The sequence below is a fragment of the Microcebus murinus genome, chromosome 18 (genome assembly GCF_040939455.1).
Source record: "Microcebus murinus isolate Inina chromosome 18, M.murinus_Inina_mat1.0, whole genome shotgun sequence".
In the NCBI taxonomy this organism is placed as follows: domain Eukaryota; kingdom Metazoa; phylum Chordata; class Mammalia; order Primates; family Cheirogaleidae; genus Microcebus; species Microcebus murinus.
Window position 1 is genome coordinate 18,981,670 of NC_134121.1, and position 25,994 is coordinate 19,007,663.

The window sequence follows — 25,994 nt, forward strand, 5'->3', positions numbered from 1 at the left end:
GGACTTAAACACAGGTATGTTTCATGCGAAGGTCCCTGTTTCTCACCATCTTCCTCTGTTAGTAGATCAAGAGACCTGGATTCTAGCCAGGTTTTGCTAATGTTGGTATAACCATTGGCAATTTATTTTGCGGCTGTTCCTCACCTTTGCCTTCTGTTGATGGAACCCAGTGCTTCTAGCCCTGACTTGCCTTGCTGTATAAGACAGGTTATCTTCAATGAAGTGTCTTGAGCTTTTTTAAAACTATTAATACATAAATTAGTGTTGATTTAGTATTATTGATTAAATGTAATTCATTTAAGGCAAAAATAAAATGTGGAGCTTGTGTGCAGAGTTTGATCTTGAAGTCATTGGTGAAGTGAGAATGTACCTCTTTTCCCACATTTAGCTTTCATATGAAATAGATGGAGCTGCCACAGTTTGATTGGTGTTCTGTTTTGCAATGGGATAAACCTGAAGAGTTTTTCCTCTTTGGGCAAACTTTTCAGGGGTGCTGGAAAGCACCTTGTCCTGAGTTCAAGACTCTTGATCCCTCTTCCTACCTAGCTACAGGGCCCTGAATATTTTGCTTCTAGGAAACAAGGGGGGATGACAAGGAGGTTTGGTCTTTAGATTGTCTCCACTTTCTTTGGATTTGAATTGTTTTTTCCCTCCCTTGATTGCTCAGAGGGCTCTTTTGGTTTTGATGGAAATAGATTTTCTAGAACCTTGAACCAAGATTGTAAATGGACAGCTCATGGGCCAGATGTGGCTGGCAAATGTGTGTTTTTGACTTGCTTAATGTTTAAATTATTTTCATTAGTGGTCATCATTTAAGAGCCAGAGAATTTCACATAAAACCCAGGTTCCAGTTTCCAGCTTGGGGCCACACAGAGCATTTGGCCAGAACTAGGGTGGAATAGCCATAGGTTGCTACTGTCTTTACCAGTCTACTTTATGCCTGGCCCCTGTACACACTTGAATTTTCAGCTTCAGACCTAGAACTTTTAAAAGCTGTTGAAGTACAATTCAATAAGATAGGTAGTGATGAGTTATCTTACTCTTGGTAATCAAAAGGGAGTTCTGCTTTCCTGGGTAGGTAGAAAAATAGCTCATAAATAAGATCAGAAACTTCTCCAAAATCATTGTTATACTTGCTTCTGTCAGAGTTTCATTTCCATCATGATGAGGCCTGAGTGATTCTTAGATCACAGCTACAGGCCACCTTTCTTTATATTATGCTTAGTTCTGATTCAGTTTCAAATTCTCTGCATCCAGGTGCTATTGCCAGCAGAGGGTGCTGTTCACTCACTCAGCTGGCTGTCATCTTGGCTCAGCTGAGCGGCAGCTGTTGGGCATGTGCCCTGGGTCTGTGTGAGAGTTTGGTCCTGTCCATTTGGTTCCCATCCCTAGTGCCCACCCCTTAGACCCTGGCCAGGTTATTGTGTCACTGGGGACTCTGTTCAGTAACAGGAAACTGGGGAAAGTTTAATTGTTTTCTCCTCTCCCTTTTTCCCATGCAGCTGAACAAAAGGTTCATCCTCAGTTTTCTCCATGCCCATGGGAAGCTGTTTACCCGGATTGGGTAAGTGTGCAGGATGTTTATTTTATTTTCCTACATTACAAGTCATTTTGGAATTTAATATTGTTAGCAACTAGACTGTGTTTGTAACTGAGGGCACAGGGTGTGAATTCTTAGAGGCCTCCACCTTTTCTTCCCTTCCTTTCACTCTCCTACTGTGCTCATGAAGTTTGGGAAATATTACTTTCCATCTCTCTGTTTCTTCTTTCTCTACCTTTACTAATCCCCCCCCCACCCTTAAACAGTCTTTTTCCCAACCCCCACCCCTATCCCTCTGGGTTTCTCTTTCCTCTGCCTTCCAGTTCAACCCTTAATGAGCTTCTCAAGGCAGTCATGCTAAATCCCTGGGTACAGCTGTCAGGGTCCTTGGGGAGAATAGTGTCCACTAATTTTCCCTCAAAGACAGGAGTAACATTTTCTTTCCTCCATGTCCTTCTGATCCATACCCCTTCCTTCTTTGCTCAGTTCCTTGTACCATATTGCTGGTCTCAGTAAATACCAAGACTGTTATATGCTTTCACCATCTACTGTGGATTTCCATATAAATCTCAGGGAAGATAGTGTGTGCACTATTACTTTATCACTTAAGTCCCTGGAAAGAGATCGAGTATTGAGTATTTCTTTGGTGGATCAGAGTTCTCCCTCACTGTGGAAAACTAGTGATCCTAAAGCCTGACTTAATACCTGCATAGGAGAGCAGATATCTGCCGAGTGCCTCTTTAACCTAGAATCTCTCTGAGTACAGGAAAAGAGGAATAGATGGCAGTGCTCCCAGACCAGTCTTCTAATGGATTTTGATATTTTCTGAGTTGGAGGTTTTATTGTGAGCTACCCTTTGAGGTGATTTGTTTCCGATTATAAATCCCCCCAGTTACTGTCAATGTTTTGCTTTCACTTTCTGTCATAATGTTGCAAATTTATCTGTAATGCTCTAGAAGGCTTTCTTAGTAGGAGTAGAAGCTATGTGAGTTTCCACATACTTTTGTACTTTTCTGAGAAGTGGAAAGGCTTGGTTCTTCTTGAAGAAACACACTGCTCCATGAATGGCGAACTAGAAAGTGTGCTTAGTACATATTGATTTGGCACCAACCTGGGCAGGAGTGACAGTGATGGTCATTGCAAGGGTAGTTTTGAATTCAGAATGACTTGGGAAAATTGGAGAAATGCCAGTAATTGAATCTCTATCAGTAGAAATAAATGTGAAGTAATTCACTTAGGGAAAATAAACTAGATGCGTTGATAGCTCCCATCTCCCCCTTTTACCCCATGCCAATGTAAGTTCCATCCACTCTGGCAGTTTTTGCCTAGCACTGTTGTTTCCCTGGTGCCTGGTATATAGAAGATGCTCAATTCATATTTGTTTTATGAATGAGTGAATTGTTATAAAAAAATGGATAGATTGTGAAAGAAGAATCTAGCATTCTAATAGGTTATAGTAGATCCAAGCCAGTCACTAGTGAGTAATCCAAAGCTGTAGTTACAAGGTAGATAGGATAATGTCAATATCATCTTATAAAATAACACATCATAATAGGAAATACTGTTCTGCTACACTTAAAATAACAGTTGATGGTACTTTTGCTCCTTGTCTTTTTAAAATTTTTCTTTCTTTATTTTTTTTGGAGATAGGGTCTCACTCTCACTCTGTTATCCAGGCTGGAGTGCATTGGCACAGTCATAGCTCCCTACAATCTGGAACTCCTGGCCTCAAGTGATCCTCCTGCTTCAGCCTCCTGAGTAGCAAGGACAGGACTACAGGGGTGTGCCACCATGCCTGGCTAATTTTAAAAAAAAAATTTTATAGAGATGAGATCTTGCTCTGTGTCCAGGCTGGTCTTGAACTCCTGGCCTCAAGCGATCCTCCCGCCTCAGCCTCCCAAGATGCTGGGATTGTAGGCATGAGCCACTACACCTGACCATCTTTTTTAGTTATCATTTTTTTTCATCTTTCTCTCCCTTACTACCCTTTCACTCAGTTTTTTTTCTTTTTTCCTTTGCCTATATTTGTTCTTTAAATTTTCTTGTACAATGTTGCTCTAAGTCAGGATTTTTCAACCTTAACACTATTGACATTTTGAGCCAGATAATCTTTTGTTGTGGGGGACTGTCCTGTGCATTGTAGGATGTTTAGCACCATCCCTGTCTTCTTTTAACACATGCCAGCAGCACACCTCCCTTGCCAAATTGTGATGATTAAAAATGTCTCAAGACATTGCCAAATGTTCCCTGGTGAGCAAAATTGCCTCTCATTGAGAGCCACTACTCTAGGTATTTTTTGCTCTGTTAGAGACTTTGGGGGCTAGAAAAGTTATAAAATCATGCCCCAGAATATAGGAATATTTAGGATATATTTTTATCAGATTAAGTATTCGACTGTTATTTTCTCCACTTTTAAAATTCTCATATTTGGATACGTGTTTTGGAAGAAGCTTTAGAAAGAACCATAATAATGATTAAAAAGCCAAAAAATGAGATTTAAGAGGAAATATCAATCTTAAGAAAATTAAGGTAAAAAATACTTAGAGACAGCTGTTGGGTGCCCTGTATTTAAATATAAAAGAGTCATAGCCCAATAGTCTTGATTTTTATAGGATGATAGTAAGAGAAAATAGGCTTATGTTGCATCTGGAGAAATTTGGGTTAGGTGTAAGAAAATTGAGAAATGTCTTCTTTGAAGGCCTTTAAAAAGGAATAGATTATCTCATTTGTCTGAAGTGGTTTACTGTGGTCTAGATTATTTTGCAGAATCTCTTCCATTCCTGCATGTAACATACTCTATTGTCAAAAAGACAAAGCCAGTTCAGTTTTATCTTTATAAAAAATGAGTTATGGTATCAATGAGGAAAATGTGTGTCAATTCTAGGCACTTTACCCTCTTGGTGAATCTTTATGCTGTCCTGGAGGTAAAAGAAAATTGAGTCCCATATTTATTCTGGAAGGCAGAAACAGCAATAATGTTTCTATTGGGGAAAAAAGGAACTATAGAAGTCTGTAAGACTAGAACAGTGCTGAGCCCAAGCCACACACAACATCATGGACTGTTGCCTAATTACCAAGAAGATGTGAAATGTAGGAGGCGTTGAAAATGAATTAAGAGTGAGGAGATTGTAATGGAGAGCAGCTGAAGGCACATCACTGTCCGCCTGCCTTTTGAGAAAAGCCCCGACACTACTCTGCTAGGCTTGGTCTTCTCTCTGCCTGTGCTCCACATTGCATCAATATATACCTGAATGCCTACTGTGTGCAAGACAAGTCTTCTTACTCAGCATCAGCTGACAAGAGGTTCAGACCTTTAGATGAAGTCAAGTGCCAAAGAGTTTGTTTTTCACCACTTCCTAGTTAGTTGCCCTCAGTAGTAAACGAGTCAGAGCTTCTGTGGGCTTCAGTTTCCTTATCAGTGGTTTAAATAGATGATCTCTGAGGTCCATCCCAGTCTTATGTTCTAAAGCACTATGATTTTTTTTCTCTCATCTCTACTCTGTCACAAGCTTAGTTTTTTGGTTAGTTTGTGGGGTTTTGGGTTTGTATGTGTGTGTGTTTTGTTTTGTTTTGTGCTCTTGGGTTGTTCCTATCTTGCTCAGTTTTTAGAAATTAAAAAGGTAAGAAAAGTTAGGAGCTTGATTCTTTTCTGCAGAGAATGTTGTCTAGCTCAGCTGTGTCTCTTACCATCAAGTGGTTGAGTCCTGCCCTGTTAGTCACTATCTGAGTCACTCCTGGGTCTAGGTCCCAGTGTTATCTGAAAGATTAGTTTCTTGAAACTGCCATTCAAATGAGACAAGGTGTCTCTAGAGAATACTTCGCAAAGCAGCCGCTTAAGTCAGTAAAACACATCCTGAAAGTGATTGTGTCTTCTCAGGTTTTAAAGAATAAGGACAGAGCCTTTCAGACTCAGGGAGAAAAATCAGTCAGGGGTGCTGCATGGCTCCTGCCAGACAGATGCTTTCCTGGGGAGAGGCAGATGAGACCTGCCCTTGGACTCTACTGAGAGAGGCTGGGAAGCCAGCAGCCTACAGACTCTTAATTTGTGACAAGTAGAATAATTTTGCTTCCCGTTATTGCCATGGTTAAAGTTACCACTTCAGTTTTTACTTGCTTGCCTAGTCATGCTTTTTGCACAGCTTCAAAGTCTCTTGGAACTCAAAGACTGATATATTTATTTTGGACTTTGAATTTTTAAAAATATAATGTTTATGTCTTGATCTGTATTTAAAATTAGCAAATGTTTTTAAATACAAAAGTAAGAAATATTCATTACGGGGAACCTTTTTCTTACTATACAGTGCTCATTGTAAAATATTTAAACCACTCAGCAAAGAAGAAGAAATAAAAAATTACCCATATTCTTATTACCCAGAGATGTCTATCCACCATTAATATTCGGTGTATATTTTTTCAGTCTTTTTTTCTCTCTATATCACATACACACTTTATTATTTTTACAAATGTGTAAGGAAGGGATCATTTAGTATACATTGAATTTTTTCCCACATGATTAAAAAATGTAATGCAGCTTTAAAAAATAATATTCAATTGTATGGATGTGCCATCTTAATCATCTATTGTTGGGCATTTTAGGTTGCTTCCAATTTTTTGCTGCTCTCTTTTTTTCCTCTTCCTACTCTATTGCTGTTACTTCTGTTGTTTCTTCTTCTTGGCTAAAATTTTATAATTATTACATAAGTAATATCTAGAAATCCTTATGAAAGTATATTATTAAAGGTAAGGCTAAAATTTCTTTTAACTCTCCCCAACCCCTCTGCTGCCCTCCGAAGGGATAATACTAGACACAGATTATATATTCTTCCAAATCTTTTTACTGCATTTACATACTTATGTGTCCATATGTAAGTATGCTTTTTTCATCTATAATATGGGGTGGAGCAAAGATTATTTCTCAAAGAAAAAGACATAAAACTACTTACAGGGCCAGAATCAGACAGCATTTTAGTTATAAAACTAGGAACTAGAAACCTTGTTATTGAGCCCAGAGGAGGACTCTTATCTGTGCTTCTCTCAGTTATTATTTAACAAAGCTGATTTTGTCTGAGTAGATCCACCTTCCCTCATATCCGACGTCCCTCGCATTTGAAAGTACTCTAACTTATATCCTTATGCATTTGCTTTTTTTGTTCTTTCTTTTTATCATGTTGAACTGGTTGAAAGGCAAAGGGAGGATTTTTGAAAACTTTTTAAAAAAGAAAATGTAGACTTTTGGCCTGGTGGTCGTTCAAGATTTCAGTCTAACCTAGAAAGTGTTAATGAATTTGTTTCAATTCCTACCCCAGGGAAGAGGCTACCTCAGACACAGCTTCGAAGTAAGACTGTCCCACGTGACAATTCTGTCCTGTCGTTCTGTGCTGGCTCTCTACTGCCTTTCAACACGGAGACACATGGCTCTGAAACTTGCCCAGTGTGGCTGCTTTTCAAGCAGAGTAAACTCTGCTATTCTCGTAATGAGAAGTGCTAGCCCCCCTCCCCACCTCCGACCAGAAAGAGTACTGCACAGTGTCAGGATTTAAAATGAAACCTTTGTTATAGCCCATGGGGAAAAATGGATCCAATCCAGCCCCAAACATATCACTCTCTGCCATTCCAAATCTACCAAGAGTTTTAACGGCTCTGAAACTTTTTAGACAGAAAAAAAGAGTTTTGTTTTGTTTTGTTTTGGGGGGGGGCACTTGAAATGGCATGTGGGGGGGGAAGCAAATGCATGGCATGTTTTTGTGCCAATGAAAATGAGGACAGCTCAGCAGAGAGGGAACTGGAATGTAAACTGTAATTGACCCATAGCTGTGGTGTGACTTCTGGGCACCAGAGGGTCAGTAATAGGAGTTGCCATCCAAGGGCAAAGAATGAAGATTGCCAAGATTCCAGAAAACTCTGGAGTTTTCTAATCTGGGGACTACTCACTGGGGAAGGGCCAAGGTTCGGGTGAAACCAGAAGCACCTTTCTCTAGGACATGAAACTGTTTTGTATCTTTCTTTTTTGAGACAGGGTCTTACTCTCTTGCCTGGGCTGGAGTGCAGTGGCGTCATCATAGCTCACAGCAACCTCAACCTCGTGGGCTCAAGCGATCCTCCTGCCTCAGCCTCCCAAGTAGCTGGAACTATAGGCGCGCATCACCACGCCTGGCTCATTTTTCTATTTTTTGTAGAAACAGGGTCTCGCTATTGCCCAGGCTGGTCTCAAGTTCCTGGGCTCAAGTGATCCTCCTGTCTCGGCCTCCTAGGCCTCCTAAAGTGCTAGGTATGAACCACCACGCCCAGCCTGTTTTGTATCTTTTAAGGAGGATTACCTTCCATGTGACTTTCCAGAAGCTATTTATTAGTCCAGCCTAGAGCTGCTCCCACCCCTCAAGTATGTCATAAGCAGTGTATTTGCTTGGGAGCCTGAGAGGGTAGATAAAAAATACTTTACTGACCATGAATTGTTTAGCGTGGCCCTATAGCTGATGTGCCTGGTTCCTCTCTCTAGCACCAAGTTTGAACTTGCTTTTTATTTCAGAGGACTTCAGCTGTGGTTTGTTCCTCCTACTGCCAAAGGAGCTCCAGGCATGCACCACTGTTTGGGATCCAGTGGCCACATTTGGCAAGCAGTGCTTCGAATGACCTTTCCTTAGGAGTCCTAGGTCACTGGCTGGATTTCTGCCTCCCTACATTACGGACTCTTCCTGTATTGGGAGTGGCAGTTGGCCAGGGCATTATATTTCTACTGGCCTGAAAACATACAAACCCTGATGAGCAGATGCTTTTGAGGGGGAGGAGGACAGTAACACAAGAAAGACGGAAACAGATCATGGGGGCTCTAGGTCTAGGGATTCTTCAAGGGGAAATTTGGGATCCTTAGGTGAAACAATTAATGTGATAATACCTAAGAAGATAACAGCAGAACTGTGTCTGCTTTCCTGAAAAAAACAAAAAACAAAAAAACCCTATAGTAAAAAATCTTTAGATTCATGTAACTGTTTTTATAGAATATAGTCTCATACCAAACAGTTTGGGGACTATGTAAGTTTGGAGATTAAAGAAAATTTGTTCACTATTTAGAAAAACTGACGGTTTCAGAGAGAAACTTTGATATCAGCTCGAATCCAGTTACTGCCAGGGGTTAGGAAATAGCATACCAATGGATAATAAATCACAGTGATTTATCCAAACATCGAGTTATTTCCATCTCTGAACCCTGAAAACTTTACTCCTTTCTCTCAAATTTGTTCAAAAATTGCAGGATACCAGGAAGGTTTGTGAAAGTAGCAAAGAAATGTCCTGGCCATTGGTTGTCTGCTTTGAGAGAGAGAGAGAGTGTATGTGTGTGTGTGTGCACGCGTGCATGTATGTACACCAAATGCTCTTGGGGATGTGCTTCACTGATGGGCTCTCTGTATCTGCAGGATGGAGACATTCCCTGCAGTGGCTGACAAGGTCCTCAAGGAGTTCCAGGTATTGCTGCAGCATAGCCCCTCTCCTATTGGAAGTACCCGCATGCTGCAGCTTATGACCATCAACATGTTTGCTGTGCACAACTCCCAGTTAAAAGGTAAGGAATGTCCAATTTCTTCATTTAGACAGAGATTGATTTAGCTTCTTTTCTGTGCTACAAATACCACGACCCACACCTCACTCCACCTCCTGCAACACACACATACACATACACAGAGACACACACACAACCCTCCTCACCGTTTCCTTTCAGATACTGAGTTTACTCTCTGAAATCTAGATGACTCTTTAGTGCTTGGGTGGGATGGAAGGAGGGAATCATGGGTATAGAGCTTAATTTGCAAATGCAGAGATGCTGTTGCACATCTGGCTATTCTAAAGGCAGCAGGAAGGCCTCTTGGAGGCTGCAGACCCAGAGCCTCTCCCAAGGGAGAGGCATTGCTGAAATGTTTCATTGCAGAGACCATACGCTTGGCAGGGATTGGGAATAGCTGTTTCAGGACTCATGTACCCTGTTTGTTCAATATGGAAAAGTCTAGTTCCCTATGGGATATCCCTTGTGGGAGCCTGCCAGGGAGTAAGAACAGAGAATTGATGAGCGTTGGTGATTCAAATCTGGAAGCACAAAAGCCACCAGGCCCTGAATTTGGCTATTATACTGGTGTGCAGTCTGAAATGTTTTTCTGAACACTCTTTGGGGTTTTTTGGCAGAGGGGAATAGAGGGGGGGAAGGGCAGATTGGCAGGGTTTTTAAATGTTCTGGTGACCAGGTCAGAGTCCAAAAATGTTACCAGGATCCCTTCCCTGCCCTCTGCCCCACTTAGGGAAGGATGATGTGGTTTGACTTGATAGAATATGTAGCATGGGGGCAGCATTATTTGTTGTTTGTTTGCAAGCGAAACAAAATTTGGTCCATGCTGCCAAGGAATCATTTCAGAGCATTGGCAGAGAGTGTTTGGTCTCAGGGCAAGAAGGATATTGAGATGCCAGGAAGTGGGAATTGCCCCATAGAGACTCTGCTGTAAAACAAATCTGGCGTTTCTGGACAGAGTGTTGCTGGTTCTCTGGTTGCACCTTTTCTTAGTGCTTTCTCTTACCCTGAGGTTAATGTATTTCCCTTCCCATTTGTACTTGAGGATTGTGCTTCAGCTTGCTGGTGGTGGGGAAGTTTCTTCCCTGATGAGTGAGTGTGCCACGCTTTCCCTTGAAACGTGGCTCCTCCTGGGACTCTACACAGTCCTCTCCTAGTCTGCCTGGGTTTTCAGCCCTCTAGGATCTGAATCCTAGAGGATTTCCTCCTCTCATGCTGGCTGCCACAGCATTTAGAATTCTCATCAGAAGGCAAGATGCAGAGGCTTAGGGGCCTTTTGGAACTTGGCTAATTATTCCTGAGATGGCTATTTGCTTAAATGGCTCTGAGGAAGCATGAAGTCCTAAGAGGCAGCACTGGCTTCCACAAAAAAGGAAATAAAGTTTGTAAAGTGCTATGCCGGTAAGCATGTGAAGTTCAAAGGGGAGGGACATTCTGCTGTCAAGTAGGAAGCTCGCTGGACTCTGGAAACGGGCCCTCCTGTTCATTTTCCTACCTCCCACTAAAAACAACCCAGAGTTCAGTGAGCTGCCTGTTGTAGAGCTTCAGGCTCTGCCAAGGTATTTTTCTAGCACAAATGGCCTGTGGCTTCTATCGGTGTGAATGTAAAGGACCTACAGCTCTTACCTGTGAAGCATCTGCTTTTAGCAGCTTTTGCTTCATGAAAAGGAATATCTTGGCCTTTTCATGGGCCACCTTTTCTTGTACCTATTAAGTAAAGGTTAAGAAAATATGGGTGAAAGGAAGGCGAGATGGTGAGTACAGAGAAAGAAAGAGTCATTTCCCTATTTGAGGCCAAGGTACTTTTTCTAGGAGTCTTCCATGATTGGTCGTAATGAGGACCCTCTAGTCAGGAAAGATGTGTAAAAGCCAGTACTTGAGACCCTACTTCTCATTACTAACCTTGTCCTGAGTCTCACCTCCATGAGGCAGTTGGGGCCAAGAAGACTGTAAGCTGAAGTAGTCAGAGGCTCCAGGGTGTTTCAGGGAAAAACGGCCCAGGCCACAGGATATAACACTCAGCTAGGACAGAGAGCTCTGTGGACGTGCTGCCAAGTACCCGGTGTGCAGCTGAGGCGGCCATCCAGACCCCACTGTGTGGGCTGCCATTGGGAGAGGGGTGAACAGAGCACTCAGCAGGGCTGGTTGGTGGGAAGATGCACTTTTCCATTTCCCAGCACATGAGTCATCTTCTCTGGGCCCCTGTGCTGTGCTTGCATGGACAGTGGCAAGAAGGGGGTGTTGTGGCTGAGAAGCAGCATCTGTGCCGGGGGTGGAGAGGGAAGGGGGTTGGGGAGAGGGTAAAGATTTAAATCCTTCACTAATCAGCAGCAGTTTGAATCACATTTTTATGAGTAAGGAAGTGATAAATCAGCCCTGCATGTTCAGCCCTCAAGTCCCGTCAGCCTGTGCCCTTCTAAAGGTTCTCTCCAGGCCAGTCTGCATGCTGTCGGAGTCACCACCTGGCCGTGGGTCCCTGGCTGCCTGAAACCAGGAAGTGAGGGCCTGATGCTGCCTGGCCCTCCCAGGTGCTTGGGGTCTGTGGTGATTTGGCAGTCACTGCAAGTTACAGAACATCTGGGCCATCATTTTTCTTTCCATTTCTTCTTGGACGTGTCCTTCTGGGTGGGTGTTTGCATATGTCAGTTCCTGGACTCTGGAGAAGGAGCATTCCAGCCTGAAGCAGAGGTGATCTTATGGCCCAAATCCTTATGGTCTAAATCCTCTCAATCTGTACCTGAGCCTTTCCCATAGATGCAGTACCTAAGGAGTATAATTCAGGGAGCAACAGAGACATCCTTACTTAAAAAGTATGTTCTTTGCTGATGCCTCTAATGCTGTCATGCATCATTCTTTTTTTGTTCAGTGCTACCCTTGTATAACTATCCTCTTTTCACAATATCAGTAGTCCAGGGATGGAAATCATATTGTTACTAACACTTTAGTGTGATTACTTTCCAAACTTGCCAAAATCTTTGGACACTGCAGAAGGCAGAATAGAAGGAAAAGCTTAGATGATGGTGAGAGAATGATATCTTTCCCCTTTTCCTAGGTTGTGGTTTTCCCTCCCTTTGCTCATGGATGCAGAGGTTGTGAGGTCAGATTTTCCCACGTTTCTCATAGGGAGAAATAGGTTGAATTATGCCACATTATTTAGCCAACTAAACTTTCAGGCCTCAGCAGTGATCTTAAAACTCATGGGTTCAGGTGTATTGGTGAGACTTTTATCTCCTCTCACATGGGCCCTATGCCAATCCTGCTTCAGTGGGACTACAGAAAGTCTAGAAATTTGAGGGATGGGACAAGGGATATTTCGGGACCCTGGCATAGTGCCTGGTTATTAGGCACTAGGTATTCATTGAGTACATGGGCAAGGAAGGCCACAGTTCTGGGAAAGCCAGTTCTCATTGAGCCATGTGTTCCTTACCTGGCTCATGTCCAAAGCTAGTGGTGAGATAGGTGGTTCCCAGAGTGATGTCACAATTGGTAATCTCTCTAAGGCATTGCTGAGCCTAAAGGGAGAAAGGGCCTCAGTATTTAACACTTCAGGAGCCATCTGATTGGCTGATGTGATTCTGGAGGATGAGCTGTTGATCTAAACCACAAGCACTCCAAGAATTTTAATTTTTTAAAAAATATGTAATTTAAGGAAATAAAACTCACGTTTCTTGAAGAGGAAAAATTGAAGCAACATTTGTGGTAGGGCATCACTAAAACTCCATTGCATCCCCCATCTGTGCCCAATTTGCTCCAATCTGGCCTTCTCCCCCACCTCCTCTTCCATTTCTCTCTCCATCTTGTTCTCTCTTTTTAAAAAATATGTTTTATAATTCTTGGAATCAAAACCATCTCAGGCACACACTGTTTTATTTTACTGTATTATTGGATTATACCTCCTATAAATCATTGGATGTTACTCATTGGCCACCACTGAAATAACTTCCCTTTTCTGTGCCCAGGCCCCCTCTTTTTTCTGCTCTTTTCCTTTTCTGCCAGTTTCGTAGAGTATACCTCCATTTCAGCTTTGCGGAAAAGCCCTGGTGGCAGCAAGAGGGCACCCAAGAGACACTTCTTATGTGTGCTGCTGGTGTTGCCTGCTCTTAGGGAATATTTAGGGGCTGGGATTGAGGTAGAGCTAGACTGGCATTCCTTTCATTATCATTTATGCTTCCTTTTATGATGTGAGTAATCCTGAATTACAAGAGATATAGGGACTGCCACATGTGAGTCTCCAGATGGATAGAGAGCTACTACTGTCTCTATGGGACTGGTAAAGCTTTAACCTGTAGGTGTGGGGTGCTTCATGCCATTGTTGTGTTGGGAGTTGACTAATTGAGCTCAGTTCACAATCAAAATTTTTTTTTTATTTTTTTTTTCTTGATAGATTCTTGACAGTCTAAAAATTTTTTTATCTTCTAGTATACAACAGTCTTAAAGACCTTCAGAAAAGCTGTTTTCTCCCCTGTGGCAATTCACTTCTAAGTCTCTTACCCAAGCAAAATGTATGAAGTGCCTAATCCTCCACTTGTCAGAACAGTTGTACAGGAAATCCACCTTTCATAAGGGGTTAGGCTTGAGTTTAGCTGTGTAAACTGTCCCTTTCATTCCTCCTTCTGTATCTCTAGTGGTAGAAACCCTTGGGCTTCTTTCCCCAGGGATCCATGAGTAGATTTCTACAGGTAATCAGTGCTACCTGACCTTCATTTTTCAGGACAACTCAGGTTAGAGTAAATTAACAGAGAGTGCGCCCCCATGACCAGTGAATTTTGTGAGAAGTAGATTCAAAGGTCAGAATAAGTTAGGCTTAGAAGGCAGGCCAGAGAAGGATACATACTTAAGCTTTGTCCTCTGTTCCTATGGAGGAGATATAACTATCAACAGGCTGCTTAGTACAGATTTCTCTTTCTAAGACAGTCTCTGCTTATGGATCTAGCTGTAGTTCCCTGGAAAAGAAGAAAAAGTTAAAAGGAGCAAGTGTGTCAGGGGACCTACCTGTCTTTCCAGCTGTTAATTTCCAGGGTCCTTGTTGTTTTCTGAATGAATATATTATTTTAGGATAGGGAAGGAGAAACAGTTATGAAAGGCTAAGGAAATGAGAAAATTCATATCAATAAAATTAATCTTCTTACCATATCAGTTGAAGAAATGGTCTTTGTTTTTGCCCCAGTTAGCATGCGGTTTGGTGTCCATGGTTGCTTTTGTGTAGAGTGTAGAAGTGCAACATCCTATTGTTGCCCCGTGGTTAATGTGAGCTATATATTTTATTTCTGTTGCCATTTTATAGCTTCTCAATTTGATTTTTTTGCCCTGGGATGGATTTATTCTGAAGAAGAAACATTATTTGAGGCAGTTTTGGTAGCAGGTCTTTTAGCTACCTTTTCTAAGCTCTTTTTAAGCTTTTCTCAGGAGTAAAATTCTAAATGTATAGCTTGGGATAGGGGTGGGGTTTAGGCCAGATACATACTATGTATTGAATATACAAGGAATCCAAGTGTGTTGTGGGATGGGTTGCACTTTGGACCCTAACCAACTTTTTTTTTTTTTCTGAGACAGAGTCTCACTCTGTTGCCCAAATAGAGTGCTGTGGTGTCAACCTCAAACTCCTGGGCTCAAACAGTTCCTCTGCCTCAGCCTCCTGAGTTACTTGGACTACAGGCATGCGCCACCATGCCTGGCTAATTTTTTCTATATATTTTTAGTTGGCCAATTAATTTCCTTCTATTTTTAGTAGAGACAGGGTCTTGCTCTTGCTCAGGCTAGTCTCTGAACTCCTGAGCTCAAACAATCCTCCCGTCTTGGCCTCCCAGAGTGCTAGGATTACTGGCGTGAGCCACCACACCTGGCCTAAAATTTTTTTAAAATATCTTTTCCAGGATAATTAGTATTTCATTTGGAGAGTAGATCTAGGTTTCTCGTCTGCCTGTCATATTACTAGTGGAAATGTCGTGATGCTGTGATTCCTTTTTTATTTTTATCATCAGACTCAAGCTTTTTTTTTTGTTTTTTTAGCTCTGCCTGTGAGCAGTGTGACCAGTGACCAGGAAGGGCATCTATATCCTGGTGGCAAGGGCATGCAGGTTGCTCTTCCAAAGATTATTTCCTTTTCCAGCTTCTGCCCATTTATAGCCTACTCTTGTGGCACATTGTATTATTGGGCTTACATTTTTTTATTTTTCCAGGAGGTGTTCCATGTAGAAATACTTGCTCAGAGGGCTAATTGGGTGAGGAAGAAAGGTAAAAGGATTAGGGAGGTGAAGGGGAGGCTGCAGCTGAAGTGATAGGAGCCATTTATTGCCACAAGGGTGTGAGCTAGAGATCTGGAAAAGACTACTCTCTTGTTTCAACTACATTGCATTACATATCTGGTGAACCCTGTTGGCCCATAAAATCCTTTCCATTAGTCAGGGTACTCTGTGCTTTTGTTCTTGACTACTGCTGTTCTTAGAGCTGTTTGGTTTGCTTGTATATCTCGGTTTCCTTTTCAGAAGGCAGATTGTCACATATTTAGGAATGTATTTACTGTAATTGGAGTGTTCTGGCTTGTTTAGTCCCCTCTTCAGATATAAGACTCCCATCTTGAAGCTTATGTTCAGAAAATGTCCGTGTGATCCCTTGCCCTAAGTGCCAACAGCAGATGCAGCAATTGACACGCTGCGGGGAATTTCCAACTGCTGGGCAGGTTTCTGAAATCCGGACACGTGCTGTTCACACTTTGGCTTCTGAGGCAAGGATCAGTGGTTGAAAGAGGGGAGGGGTTGGCAGGAGACTGGAGGGAGAAAGATCTTACAGTGCCTGCTCAGGGCTTATGGCTGTGTCAGCTTTCTTCATCCCTTCTCCAGCTGGCGTTGGCAGCATAGAGTAAATCACTGTAGAGTGGTTATGAGCTGAATTCACTGGGGGCTTCTTTGAGGCACACCTGTGACGTCATCCTGTTATCACTGTCTGTTCTGCATAACCTCTTTTCACCTCTCCCCTGAGAGAGGGTGATGCCCAGAACTCATGTCAGGGCAATGAGCAGAGGGAAATGTTTAGTAATCATTATTTTTGAGATGCCTGCTAAGGACACAATTGTAGGCCCTGGACACATTCTTCAAGATTCCTCATTGGAAAAGAAAAAACCTCTCTGCAACCATGGACCTGAATATTCCTTGTAGATAAAACTTCTTTTTAAACATGGAAAGGAAGATAGTCCAGAAAGTCTTGAAACTCCTCAGTGGTCTTTCTTGTTCCTCTAGCCTCCCTGTCCCCTTTCAAAACACACACACACACACTCACTCACTCACTCACTCACTCACTCTCTGTTCCACTGGCTTTCCATTTCACTCGGTAAAAGCCACAGTATTTTCAAGCCTTTCCTGTGTGGACCTCTCCTCCCACCCCTTAGAGAGGCTTCTCTGACTTCATTGACTACTCTGAATGATGTCAGAGAAGCCTCTCTCTGATTTCATTCACTACTCTTCTCCCCCTGGCTTACTTTGCTTCAGCCACACTGCCCTTCTTACAGGTCCTCTAACAAGCTGGGATTCTCCCACCTGTGGGCCTTTGGCATTAGCTATTTTTTCAGAATGTTTAGCATCTAGCCATTGCCTGGTGAATAACTTACCTCCTATAAGTCTTTGCTTCATGTTACCTCCATGAGGCCTACTCCAGCCACCCTATTTAACACTGCTGTACTTTACTTCCACCCTGCACTCTTGATTTTTTTTCATCCTGTTCATTTACTTATTATGCATATTTTTATTATTTCTCTTCCTCTACTACTTCTCTGTAAGAGTGTAAGCTCCCTGCCAATAGGGATCTTTTATTCACTGATGTGTTGTGAGCATCTAAATTAGTGCCTGGCCCATTGTAAGTTCTCAATAAACATGTGTTGAATTTTGTTCAAGTCAAAGAATAATTTGTCAGCAAGTTACTCTGGACAATAAAGGTTGAATGACAAGGCCAATGGCATCATTAACTGAGTTATTGCTCATGAACTGTCTTTCTTTGTGTTTTGTTAAGGTGATTTTCCTGAAAGTATGATTTCCAAGCATATTTTGCATCCTGACGCTATATAAAATACATTAATGTGCTTTAGTATTTATTGTTAATCCTGGAGTCAATATCTTTGGGGCTCTGGAAAGCAAAATTTCTTGAACAGCACAAGTTTTTGTCCTTTCTTATCTCTTAAATCTTTTCATCATTTACTTTTTGTCCTTCCTGCCCCAAAACACTTTTTTAAATTTCTCTTTCTCTACTCATTTACCATATTTTTACTTTTCCTTACTGCAGCAACTCTGTCCTGTTTATGTAAATTAATTAAATTTTTAAAAAAAGATTTAACGATTTGGGTTTTGTTCAGAGTACTAAAAAGATAAAGTAGAAACCAACTTCCTGGCAATGACATTCCTTCTTACATTATGTATGAAAATTTAAGGGTTTTTTTACACAGTTGAAAAGATGCTGAGTATAAAATACTTGATTCCACTGTTTTCACTTATTGTATTCAGAGTTATAAAATTCTTTGTAAACATTTATAATGGATGAATAATGTTCTTATGAATATGTTAACATTCATTTAATCATTATCCTGTTTTTGGACATTTTCCTCCCTAGGTTTCTACTATTATAAATATGCTGTGTTTGACATCTTTAAACATGAAACTTTTATCTGTGTTTCATATTATTTTATTAGAATATATTTTTAGAAGCTCAGTTGTTAGAGTTTGAAGTCCTTTGAGGTTTGAAGTCTTTTAACATTTTGGTACACGATGCTAGGTTACTTTCTTAAAAAGTTGTACCAGGACCAGGCATGGTGGCTCACACTTGTAATCCTACTACTCTGGGAGGCTGAGGCAGGAGGATTATTGCTTGAGGCCAGGAGTTCGAGACCAACCTGAGCAAGACTTCATCTCTACAAACAAATAGAAAAAATTAGCCAGGCATGGTGGCTTGCATCTGTAGTCCCAGTTACTTAGGAGGCTGAGGCAGGAGGATGACTTGAGCCTAGGAGCTTCAGGTTGCAGTGAGCTATGATGATGCCACTACACTCTAGCCTGGGCGACAGAGCAAGACCCTGTCTCAAAAAAAAAAAAAAAAAAAAAAAGTCATACCAGCTTACACTCTTATCTGCAGTATTTGAGAATGCCTAGCAATCACCTACCTTCCAGCAGGCCTTTTTTTTTTTTTAAAGAGACAGGGTCTTGCTCTGTTGCCTAGGTTGGAATGCAGTCATAGCTCACTGTAACCTTAAACTCCTGGTCTCAAACAATCCTCCTGCCGCGGCCTCCCAAAGTGCTGGAATTACAGGTATGAGCTACCGTGCCCAGCCTATTTTAATTTTTTATAAGTCTTTGGTCCATTGTAGGCCTTCATATATTTGTTGAATAAATGATAGAAGGAAACCTTCCCTTATCAAAAACAGACTCTATATTTTAGAGCAATTTTATGTTCACAGCAAAATTGAATGGAATATACAGTGAATTCCCATGTGCTTCCTATTCCCCCATCCTCCCAAACACACAACCTCCTCCACTATCAAGATCCCGCACCAGAGTGGTACGTTTATTACTGTCAATGAATCTATATTGACACATCATCACTCAAATTGAATACGTTCAGGTTTACTCTTGGTATTGTATGCATTATAGGTTTTAAATGTATAATAATATGTGTCTACCATTATAGTATCAGAGTAGTTTCACTGTCCTAAAAGTCCTCTGTGCTCTTCTGTGTTCATCCCTCCCTCCCCTTTAACCCCTAATCTTTTTATTACCTCTATAGTTTTGCTTTTTCCAGAATGTCATATATTTGGAATCATATAGTATATATATTCTTGTTAGGTTGACTTCCTTCATTTGGTGATATACATTTAAGGTTCCTCTGTGTCTTTTCATGACTTGATAGCTTGTTTCTTTCTTTTTTTTCTTTTTTGGAGACAGAGTCTGACTCTTGCCCGGGCTAGAGTGCCATGACATCAGCCTAGCTCACAGCAACCTCAAACTCCTGGTCTCAAGCAATCCTTCTGCCTCAGCCCCCCGAGTAGCTGGGACTACAGGCATGCACCACCATGCCCGGCTAATTTTTTCTATATGTATTAGTTGGCCAATTAATTTCTTTCTATTTTTAGTAGAGACGGGGTCTCACTCTTGCTCAGGCTGGTTTTAAACTCCTGACCTTGAGCGATCCACCCACCTCGGCCTCCCTGAGTGCTAGGATTAGAGGTGTGAGCTACCATGCCCGGCCTAGCTTGTTTCTTTTTAGCACTGAATAATATTCCATTGTTTAGATATACTACAGTTTATTTATCGATTCATCTATTGAAGGATGTCTTGGTTCTTCCAAGTATTGGCAATTATGAATAAAGCTGCTACTAACATCCGTGTGCAGGTTTTTGTGTAGACATAAGTTTTCAGCTTCTTTGGGTAAATACCAAAGAGCACCATTGCTGGACCATATGGTAAGAATATATTTAGTTTTAATAAGAAACTGCCAAGCTATCTTCTAACCTGTCTTGTTTTAAATTGTATTTCTTTGATTACTAGTGAGAATGGGCATTTCCCCCCTATGTTTTTGTTTTTGTTTTGAGACAGAGTCTCACTTTGTTGCCCAGGCTAGAGTGAGTGCCATGGCGTCAGCCTAGCTCACAGCAACCTCAAACTCCTGGGCTCAAGCGATCCTCCTGCCTCAGCCTTCCGAGTAGCTGGGACTACAGGCATGCACCACCATGCCCGGCTAATTTTTTCTATATATATTAGTTGGCCAATTAATTTCTTTCTATTTATAGTAGAGACGGGGTCTCGCTCTACTTGCTCAGGCTCTTTTCGAACACCTGACCTTGAGCAATCCGCCCGCCTCTGCCTCCCAGAGTGCTAGGATTACAGGCGTGAGCCACCGCGCCCGGCCTTCCCCCCTATGTTTTATTAACCAGTTATGGTTCTGTGTAGTCTTGTTCTCTGCTTACTTTTATATTCCAGCCTTTCTTACCAATTTATTTCAGCTTTACAGATAGTAAATATAGTAAATCCTTGCTATATTCATTGGTAATTTCTTATTTGTGTTTGGTTTTTATTATGTTTATTTTTTTTTAATGTATAAAAGTTTTAAATTTTTATGTAGTTAAATATGTCATTCTCTTCCTCTCTATTTTCATTGCTCCTAGGCTTAAAAAGGTCTCCACTGGAGAAGTTTTTTCTAGCTCCGCAAATGTATTTTCATTTCCATCAGCTGGAGAGAATTCTAACATTGTTTGTTGGGTAATTTTATGCAGGTCGTCAGAAATGTGAAGAGCCCTACATGCTAAATTAAGTAATACAGGAACATGTTATCTTTTGCATCAGATATAAAAGTTCCCAACCAGGAGTCAGCCCATTTTTCTATATTACTTTGGGTGAGGTAGGGTTGGAATTGTCATGGACTACATTGTCCGGGTTAAATCTTTCACCTCACCCCATGTAAAAACTCACCAGCTGGGAAAGCTCAGGCTTGGAAGGTTGGCATGGGTATGTGTGTAGGTGAGTAGTCTTGCTGGCTTGCCATTTCGGGGGGAAGGAATATGGATGTCTTTTGTGGTTATCCTGTTTTTCTAATAAGTGAATCATCTGTGCTATAACAGAATGTTAGGGGGAAATATATCTCTATTTTGAGGAAAATGCTCTTGGATTAAACCATCTATTGAGCTAAATAGCAAGGGAGTAGGCTGTGCCAGTAGGGGATAGGGGCTCACGCAGCACCACCTCATGGTACCATACTTGGCCAGACATTTGAATACAGGTGTTATTCATAATCTCTGGCCCTTTTCATTGGTTAGTGTGTGACTGTGGAAACAATGTTGAGGGAGGCTGAGGGCAGCATTTCTACTGTGTGTAGTATGTTGGAGCACTTTCCTGTTTTGGGCTCTAGTTAATGTGCAGGAGGAGGGTAGAGGATGAGGAGATGTTTTTGAAGTTTCTTTGCCTTAAGAGCTCAGAGAGAGGTGTATGGGTGGAACAGACATATCCTGCCCAGTATGGAGAATCAGGCCATGACTTTTCTGTTTTCTGGGTACTTAACTCTTGGAAGAAAGGGGAAGTCAGCTGCCAAAAATGTGATCTCTCTTTTCTCTGAAGGTCATGTGGCCTCATGATTTGTGATTGATCACATTTTAGTAAAATAATATATATTATACATATATATTTTTTGATGGCTATCCATCAAAACTTAACCATAATTCTCTGGTAGAATTATGGGTGTTTTAAACTTTCTTTTGTTTTTGTTTTTTCTTTCTGTATTTTTGTGGTCCTTTGTAATGATCACAATATTTTCATAATAAGAAACATTTTTAAAAATTGTAATGATAAAAAAGATATTTGAAGTTTTACTTGCTATATCATGCGAATTAATCACTTCTAAACCTGTTCCTACATCTAGTACCTTGTGCATAGAAGACATTTAACAAATGTTTATTGAATTAAACCTTTCCACTATAGTATGTTTGCCACTATTTCTCTTCTTCTCATAAGGGAAGATTATGTTTCCTCTCTTGAACTTGAATTTCAAAAGAAGCAACTTTGGTTTTGAGGGTTTAGCAACTATCTTGTTTTCTTTTGACGTTGCTCATTGTCTTACTCCTTTTTCATTGCAGAAGAAATAACAACCTGATAGACCAAGTAGAGAATATTTAGCTATTCCTGAAAATACAACTATTTTAGCTTCATAAAATGGGTAGATCCCTCAACTGGAGTATGTATCCATGGGGACAAGAGACTGGAAGACATTTTATCAAATTCCTAGCAGTGTTCAAGGCTAGGATACATAATCATTATCCATGTGTGGTTGTGTACACCTGTAGTCCCAGACACTCAGGAGGCTGAGGCAGGAAAATCCTTTGAGCCCAGGAGTTCTAGGCTGTAGTGAACTATGATTGGGGCCACTGCACTCTAGCCTGGGCAACACAGTGAGACCTTTAAAACAATGATAATAATTGTATAATCAATAATGATTGATTGATTTACTAGGGTCTGAAAGTACATAAAATGAGTTTAGGCAAATAAAAAAATACCTGATTGGTGGCTGGGCATGGTGGTTCACACCTGTAGTCCCAGCATTCTGGGAGGCCGAGGTGGGAGGATCGGTTGAGGCCAGGAGTACAAGACCAGCCTAGACAATGTAGTGAGACCCTTTCTCTACAAAAAAAATTTTTTTAAATAAAATACAAAAGAAAATAACAGATTGTTAATTATTTTTTTAAGAATTAGTCAAGTGCCAGATTGTTAATTTTTTTTTTTAATGTATGCCTTTTTTTTAGCTAAGTAATTGTGCCTGGGAAAATGTTAATGTGTTGGAATTGTATTATTTAAAAATTGTTTAAAGGCTGGGTGAAGTTTTACATATCTGTGATCCCAGCACTTTAGGGAGGCTGTGGTGGGAGGATTGCGTGAAGCCAGGAGTTCAAGACCAGTCTGAGCAAAATAGCGAGACCCTGTCTCTATAAAAAATTAAAATTAGCCAGGTGTAAATATGCACCTATAGTCCCAACTACTCAGGAGCCAAAGCAGGAGGATTCCTTGAGCCCAGGCATTTGAGGTTCAGTGAGCTATGATTGGGCCTACTCCAGCCTGGGTGACAGAGCAAGACCCCATCTTAAAAAAAAAAAATTCTTTATGACTTCCATGATGATAAAGTCATCAGAATCCCTTTGAGATAGTAAAGCTCCAGTAGACTGCTTTGAGAAACCAGGATTAAAATCTTTAGCCTAGGCCGGGTGCGGTGGCTCACACCTGTAATCCTAGCACTCTGGGAGGTTGAGGTGGAAGGATTGCTCAAGGTCAGGAGTTCGAGACCAGCCTGAGCAGGAGCGAGACACCATCTCTACTAAAAATAGAAAGAAATTAATTGGCCAACTAAAAATATATAGAAAAAACTAGCTGGGCACGGTGGTGCATACCTGTAGTCCCAGCTACTTGAGAGGCTGAGGCAGAAGGATTGCTTGAGCCCAGGAGTTTGAGGTTGCTGTGAGCTAGGCTGATGCCACAGCACTCTAGCCTGAGCAACAGAGTCAGACTCTGTCTCAAAAAAAAAAAAAAAAATCTTCAGCTTTTTTTCTTAGCCACAAACTATGGGGACCCCTCTTTCTGAAGGCAATAGAAAGCCAAATTTATAAAGACATTCCTAATAATTAACTAGTGCTCTTGAGCTCATTCCAAGGGAGACTGGAACAGCTCATTTAGCTTTAGTGGAACCTGCTATCAGAGTTTCCACCTTGCTTGCTTGAGGCCCCTTAAGCCAAAGAGCCCTGTTGGGAAGGGGTGGAAATACCACCACATGTGTGCTATTTCTTTAAAAGAAAGTCTAGCGGAAGTGATGCTGTAGGGAACATCTGCACTTGGGGCTGAGTGGAGAAAGCGAGATGCGCCGCAGCTGGTGTAAGGTCCTGGCAGGCTGAGGCGCTGCTGTCTATTGGGGTTTACTTCTGTCTACATTGAAACATGGCTTGGGAGGGGGTTAGTGGCCTGCTGCCAGCCTCAGTTAGCCTGCCCTTCTCTTTCCTCTTTCCTCCTCACCGCCCCCCCTACTCCCCTCCCTCATGCTTTAAAGTCACATTTCCAGGCCAGACGTAGAATTAATCTCTGGGCACTTCACATTGCTGGCAGCTGAAAGCAGGATGTGGGATCTTTTTTTCTCTCTTTCTCTCTCTCTGCGTCTTGGCTGACTTTTTTACCTCTCGAAGAATTTGGAAGGCCGTGAGATACCCCCCCCCCAAAGTACTGTGGAGTTTTTCAGCACGCTGATCACCCTGCTGTGGCTTCACCCTAATAGACTTCATATGTTGATGCAGTTGACATCAGTATCAAACTATTTTACATGTGATCTGGTGTATTTCCTGAGGAAATCTGCAAGATATTTATTAAGAACTAATAAAATAAACCTCTCCATGAGTTTTTAGGTAGTTTTCAATTTTTCATGTCTCTCTCGTTTCCTCTTATCAATGAGTTGCTATTTTCTCTCTCTACTCTGACCATCGCAAAAGGAAACAAAAATAAATGTTTTAAACTGTTCCTGAAGGGACAGAGAGAGAATAGTTCTGCCATGATGTATCAGCCGGGGCTGTATTTTTAGTGCAGCATTGTAGAAACTAAAAATATCCTGTTATAGTGGATCTTTTTTATAGGTCTGTGTGTGTGTGTGTGTGTTTATAATGTTGTACGCACAAGTGCCTTTGTATATCAGCAGCCACTCTTCATATTACAGCTGGACTCCATTAGTCCTTGAAAATTAATGTAATCCTAGTTAAGAAAAAAATTAATTACTCTACCAGAGCTGTATTTTATCCAAAGCTAGTGTTAGCTCCCTAGCTGGCAGCTTAGTTTGAGAGGCTCAAGGGGCCCACGGGGTTGTGGCTTTGGTATCACTGCATTTGCTGCCATGTTTTTCCCTTTGAGAAGATGTCTCAGTTCTTTAGGGCTAGATGCGTGGCATGCAAAAAGTAACTGCACACCCCTCTGCTTCAGTGAAATATTACGTTCCAATCTGATCATCCCCCAAAGGGGTGTCCTCCACAGGTTTAACTCACCTGCCATAGCAGGTTTTTTGATCAGGTTTCTTTACAAGAGAGATACTTTGGCAATGGTTGATTTTTCATGTTCTCTGGAGGAGAAATAATGTTTATCAAAGTCCAAGAGACACATGAGATTTGCCTAGGAGGATTCTGCATGGACAATTAAGAATGACAGTCACGTCTTGCCCTTACTTTTTGTGTAAGGATTGGACTAGTTTGTTTAATATACACCTTTCATAATAAATGAGTGTGTCAGAGTTGACTACTGGTTTCTAGTCAGATTTCTCAGCACCAGCCCTGGGTGAGTGGCTGAGTGGCTTAGCATATGAGTAACATTTCCAGCTTTGTAATCAGTGTTTTAGGATGTGATGCGGGGCACAGCCAAAAGTTGTAGTCGTCTCGCCTTCCTGATACAGCTCTTGTGCAGTTGCCTGCTTTTATTATTGTTTGTTTTTCCTCTTTGGGGGCCTGGATTGGGATGGGGGATAGAGTGGAGTAGGTGGGAAGATTAGTTGTTTCCTTACTGGTCAGACTCTCCAGGCTCTGCTGAGAGTCCAGGCAGGATCCATCTGTCTTGGACTGCAGTGCTTTTTTTCTGCTGAGCTGGGGCGTGGGCAGCATAGGCCTGTGTAACTCGTGACAGGCCTCCCAAAGTGCCATGATGGCATGCATCCTTATGGAGCTGTTCAGGACAAAAAAACAGGGTTAGTGACCTTTTGTTTCTTTGGGGGCATGGGCTCTGAGGCTTGTCACTGGACCTTATGTTCCTGCTAGTGACTCTAGGTTCCCCATCCCCTCCCCATCATCCCCTAGCTGACAACTGGTTGAGCCCTCAGCTTCCTGAACTTGATCCCCAAGCAGTGTAGCTCAGTAAAAGTAGTAATTAGGCCTTTTACAAATTTATTTTATTAGTGAAGAGAGTTGGTGGGTAATGGGCTATAATTCTAACACAGCCAGTTTGGAGATTAATAAAAAATTTAAAAGAGAAGTTTTTACCAGAGGCAGTGGGCCTGTTATTTTGAGTTCTCGGCTGAGCCGAAATCAGAGCAGCGTGGGACCCGTGGTGGACTGTGTTGCTGGGAGGATGCAGAGCCACGTTCCTTGTTGTTACAGTCTGTGCAGTGCCCGTCCTTGAGGGTGTTTTACGCTGGCATTGGAAAAAAGGAAACCTTGTTTTCCAAGAACTCTGCTCTCTCTCAGCTTGATAAGCATTTAAAAATAAAAGCTGCACAATTGAAATTGGCAGTGCATCTTCATTCTTTTGTCTCTCTGTTTATTTTTTTCCCTCATCCCTCAACATGTGTGCTACAGCCCATGGTTATTACACCCTCAAGAATGATGGCCTGTAACTCAGCAAACTCGCACCAAGGTCTTCCCGCCCTACACTC

At 41.7% G+C, this 25,994-nt stretch overlaps 1 protein-coding gene across 3 annotated transcripts in view; it reads left to right on the plus strand.

Moving 5' to 3' along the window:
• Positions 1-25,994, plus strand: part of SMG6 (SMG6 nonsense mediated mRNA decay factor) — a 221,692-nt gene that overhangs the window by 52,145 nt on the left and 143,553 nt on the right. For all 3 annotated transcript variants that reach the window (XM_012740650.3, XM_075994252.1, XM_020280862.2), the window contains exons 9-10: positions 1,503-1,564; positions 8,953-9,098. In XM_012740650.3, the coding sequence (XP_012596104.1) occupies positions 1,503-1,564; positions 8,953-9,098 (208 nt within the window). The remainder of the gene's footprint in view (positions 1-1,502; positions 1,565-8,952; positions 9,099-25,994) is intronic.